The 4,468-nt window shown below is 52.8% G+C and overlaps 1 protein-coding gene across 1 annotated transcript in view; it reads left to right on the top strand.

The window, feature by feature from the left end:
- Positions 1–4,083, top strand: part of SLC29A3 (solute carrier family 29 member 3) — a 38,394-nt gene extending 34,311 nt beyond the window's left edge. Inside the window, exon 5 of the mRNA XM_008054755.2 lies at positions 2,699–4,083. Coding sequence (XP_008052946.1) covers positions 2,699–3,353 — 655 coding nt within the window. The 3' untranslated portion in view covers positions 3,354–4,083. The remainder of the gene's footprint in view (positions 1–2,698) is intronic.
- The last annotated feature ends 385 nt before the right edge of the window (positions 4,084–4,468 follow it).

Genomic DNA, 4,468 nt, shown 5'->3' with positions numbered 1-4,468 from the left:
TAGAGATGAGGTCTCGCCAAGTTGCCCAGGTGGGTCTCGAACCCGCAGGCTCCGGCAATCTACTCACCTCGGCCTCCCAAAGCGCGGGATTACAGGCTGAGCCACCGAGCCCGGCCCAGGGTCACTTTTCTTGCCTGCGTCTCTCTTGCTTTCTCCAGTTCCACCTTCTTCTTTCTTGCTGTCTGCTGTTCTTTATAAAATAGCCCCTGACTTTCTCTCATGTTTTTTTCTTTTCAAAACATTTTCCTGTCTGTTATCTTACCTGATGGAGGAATGGCAGGAGTTGCTATTCCCATTCTACAGGTGAGGAAGCGGAAACCGAGAGCTGGCCGAGTGGTGTGCCATGTCCCACAGGGCCTGAGTCGGCTGAGCTGGGGGGGGGTGGTCCACTCCTACTCTACCCTGTGTCACAAGAACTGATTGTCGGTTTCTTATTTACGACAACTGTGCAGTTCATATATTTTTCCATTTTACAGATGAGGAGCTGAGGCTTAGGGGAGTTCTCAGACATGCCCTGGGTCGCTCACCTGGTGAGTCCAGGCAAGGATTTGACCTTGGAGCTGCTACTGGAGCAGCCTCTAACGACTGGACCCCACTGCTTCTCGGCCTCATGGCTGCGAGGGCCTTTTCTCATCATTCATTCCTCCGGTCCCCATGAGAAGAGTCGCCTTGTTAGCCCCAGAGTCCCAGGTTGCCTTCAGCAGAACCCTGATTCCACCTGGGGGGTTGCTTTCCCCAGTTACGGGGTTGTTCCTCACTTCAGCTGGCCTCAGCAGCTCCAGGAAGATGAAAGGGACTGATCTGCTTGAAACCGTGGTGTCTTGTGTGTCCCAGGCTCGCACAAACCTCTGCACTGCCCAGCCCCTCCTGGCCCTGAGGGCTGTCATCATAAATTGCCCAGTGTGGCTTTATGCCAACATCCTGTGGGGTCTAGCTGGCTCACCCAGCACCCCATACACCCCCCAACCCCCGCCGCACACCCATACACCAAGTACTTCTGTATGAGCTATATTAATACAGGAGCCTGTGTCTCCTGGTTTTCAGATACCGGAGGCCCAGAGAGGTTGAGTGACTCAGGCAAGGTTACACAGCAAGGCAGAGTGATCCCAGCTTTCTCACTGGTCAGGATAGCAGAAGTTGAAGACTGATGGTATAGTTGAAATTGTTGAAACTATGGGGGAAGACACTTACATGGGCGGTTTTTTAGCTCTTTCAGCAATGAAGATTTGAAGGACTACTCTGTGCCTGGGGAATTTAGCTGGAAACAATCAAACGTGGTCCTTGCTCCAGGAAGCTGTCTTCCATGGAAGGAGACAGATGATAAACCAATAAACCAGCTCGATAATTACAGATTGTAGATTAGAGATCTTTTGAAAGAAATAAATAGGTGCTCTCCTAAAGATGAACAGGACAGGTGACTTCAGTTAGGGCGATCGAGTGGTGCACAGCAGAGAGAAACTGACAGTGCCATTTGGAGAGCAGTTCATCAATATCTATCAAAACATTAAAGGTGCAAACCTTTTAACCCAGCAGTTCCCTCTTCTAGAAATCTGCCCTACCAAAATACTACTACATGCATGGACAAGGATGTCTGCGTAGGGATGTTCCTTGCAACATCATTTGCCAAGTGAAAAGGTGGAGCCAACCTAAATGCCTGTAGACAGGGAGCAGTTAGATTGTATATCCATTCAGAAGCTATCAGGCGGCAACACGGCAGACAAGAGCCATGGGTTCCTTTGAGAAAGGACAGCCACAAGATGTTGTTTAGGCAGTTTTCGTGTATGCACTCATTTATAATAATTATCCACAACTTATGCCTAGGCAACAGTGAGATCTAGAAAAATCAAAAAATCAACTGGGCCTGGTGGTGCACACCTGCAGTTCCAGCTACTCAGGAGACTGAGTCAAAGGATTGCCTAAGCCCAGGAGGTCGAGGCTGCGGTGAGCTGTGAGCATGCCACTACACTCCAGCCTGGGCAACAGAGTGAGATCCCGACTCAAAAACATAAAGTAAATTAAGTAAAAGTAATTATCCATGACTTAGGCAGTGATGTAAAGTATTTATATATTATTTATAGAATGTATTTAGGTATTACACTGTTGCAGGAAGCTTTACAATATGTATAGTCTGACACTACTTTTGCTTAAGAAATGTAACTCTGTGTGTGGTGTCTGTGTGCATGGAACAGTATACACCACATTGTGAATGGTCAGTACCACGAAGGAGGGAGATCAGAGGCTGGAGGAGGAGAGAGTTCTCTTTCTACTATATCATTTCCCCTCTGTATTATTTGGGTTTATCAAGCATGTATGACTTTTTTATAATTGTAACGTTTTGTATTTTTTAAGTGCAATTTTATCTCTGCTCCCCCTTCCAAAGCATAACAAAGACAGGTAAGCCACGACTGGGGTCCACACTCATGATGTGGTGGTCAGCACTGGTTTCCTCTGTCCCTGCTCCTGGCAATGGCAACCACCACAGAACGGGTCAGAGGCCAGCCCAGCAGCAGGCCCTTTCCTGGCCAGCCTGCAGTGCTTATGAGATCATCCAGGGCCACTGGCCCATCTGGGGCTTGGGCTTTATGTGTCAGGCCTAAGGGTCCTCCTGGTCTGGCTGTGCTGACTCTGAGGCCGCCCACTCCTTGTCCCTGGAAATCCCAAGGGCCCTGCTTTACAGCGGCCTCTCTCCTCCTTGCAGGTACTACCTGAGGCCCATCTGTCCAGCCCACGTGTTTTCTGGTGAAGACGAGCTGCCCCAGGACTGCCCCGGTGCCCCTCTGGTGACCCCTGGACCCAGCGACCCCCACACCCCAGCCCTGTGCCCCATCCTGAAGAAGACAGCCAACCTGGGGTTCTGTGTCTTCTGCGTCTTTTTCATCACCGGCCTCGTCTACCCCGCCGTCTGCACCAACATCGAGTCCCTCCACAAGAGCTCAGGCTCACTGTGGACCACCAAGTTCTTCGTCCCCCTCACCATCTTCCTCCTGTACAACGTGGCTGACCTGAGCGGCCGGCAGCTCACAGTCTGGGTCCAGGTGCCAGGGCCCAAGAGCAAGGTGCTCCCGGGGCTGGTGCTGCTCCGGACCTGCCTCGTGCCCCTCCTCGTGCTCTGTAACTACCAGCCCCGCGCCCACCTGCGGACTGTGGTCTTCCAGTCTGACATCTACCCTGTCCTCTTCTGCTCCCTGCTGGGGCTCAGCAATGGCTACCTCAGCACCCTGGCTCTCATCTATGGGCCTAAGATCGTGTCCAGGGAGCTGGCCGAGGCCACGGGCGTAGTGATGTCCTTTTATGTGTGTGTGGGCTTGATGCTGGGCTCGGCCTGCTCTGCCCTGCTGGTGCACCTCATCTAGGAGAGGTGCTGCATGAGGCTTCGGAGCCTCTGGAAGATGGGGAGAGAGTGCAGGAGAGCTCAGGGGCATGGAGGAAGGGGCTAGAGTTGGGCTTGCTGCAGGCAGCTAATGCACCCACTTCATCTCCCGAGACGACAGTGAGCCGCGTCCATGCCTGTCCTGTGGAAGGCAGAGACATTCCAGACACGGTAACAGAACACTCCTGAAGCATTTGAAGAAGACACGGATGCAGAGCAGGGTATCATCACCTTCAGAGCTGATGGTTCGCTTGCCACCCTCTTTCCAGGCCCTGGAAAAGTGTCACCAGTGTTTGACTGAGTTGTTACAAAGCCAGTGCCAGTACCCGGCTGCGGGCTCTTTGCGTTCTCCCAGCAGTGTTCCTTCCAGCTGACAGGATACTAGAGGATGCTCAGTTCTCAGGAGGGGGTCCCCCTGGGATGGCCAGCCCTCAGTCTGCCGACCCAAGAGTGTATAGGTGTATAGGGCATTTGGTGAGGCAGAGACTGCCCACCAAGACTGGAAAAACCAGAAAGATGAGCTTCCATGAAGCTTCATTCCAGAGGGACCAGAGGGTCTCCCTGTGCAAGAACCCAGCCGGACAGGCTTGGGTTTTCAAACCGGGATCCTGTGGCCTCGCGGTCTGTGGCCGGGGTCAGGGTGGGGTTTTTAATGGTCATGAGGACATGTCAGGGCCATTGGCTCAAGGCATAATAAACCCTTGAGCACTTGCTGTAAGCCTCACTGGTGTCTGTTAGGATCTTGGCAGGCAGCGGCACTCAAGTCAGGTGATGTGAGGATGTTTTCAGAGCGGGTGTAGGAGCCCCAAGGGGCTGTGCATTCCATCTAAGAACTAGTGAGAGTGAGACCAGTCCACTCCAGCCTGATGTGGGGAGGGGAGGCAGACTTGCTGGAACCTGAGATGTGACTTGCTTGGGCTTGGGGAGGGACCTTCCCAGCCTGCTGTCACCCGCAGGGGGAGCCGAAAGAATACATTCCCTCCCTTCCTCTGGTCTCCACGTCCCTGGGTCACATCACGGCCAGGGTCCCAGCCATCACAGGGTCACGTAGCACCTCGAGTTTTATGGTCCTTTTATGAAGTCAGTGGAGCTCTAAGG

Source organism: Carlito syrichta, unplaced genomic scaffold (assembly GCF_000164805.1).
Source record: "Carlito syrichta isolate Samal-C Ts95f unplaced genomic scaffold, Tarsius_syrichta-2.0.1 Scaffold301031, whole genome shotgun sequence".
Taxonomy (NCBI): Eukaryota; Metazoa; Chordata; class Mammalia; order Primates; family Tarsiidae; genus Carlito; species Carlito syrichta.
The sequence above is the reverse complement of the archived record's forward strand: the minus strand, read 5'-3'. Positions and strand labels throughout refer to the sequence as shown.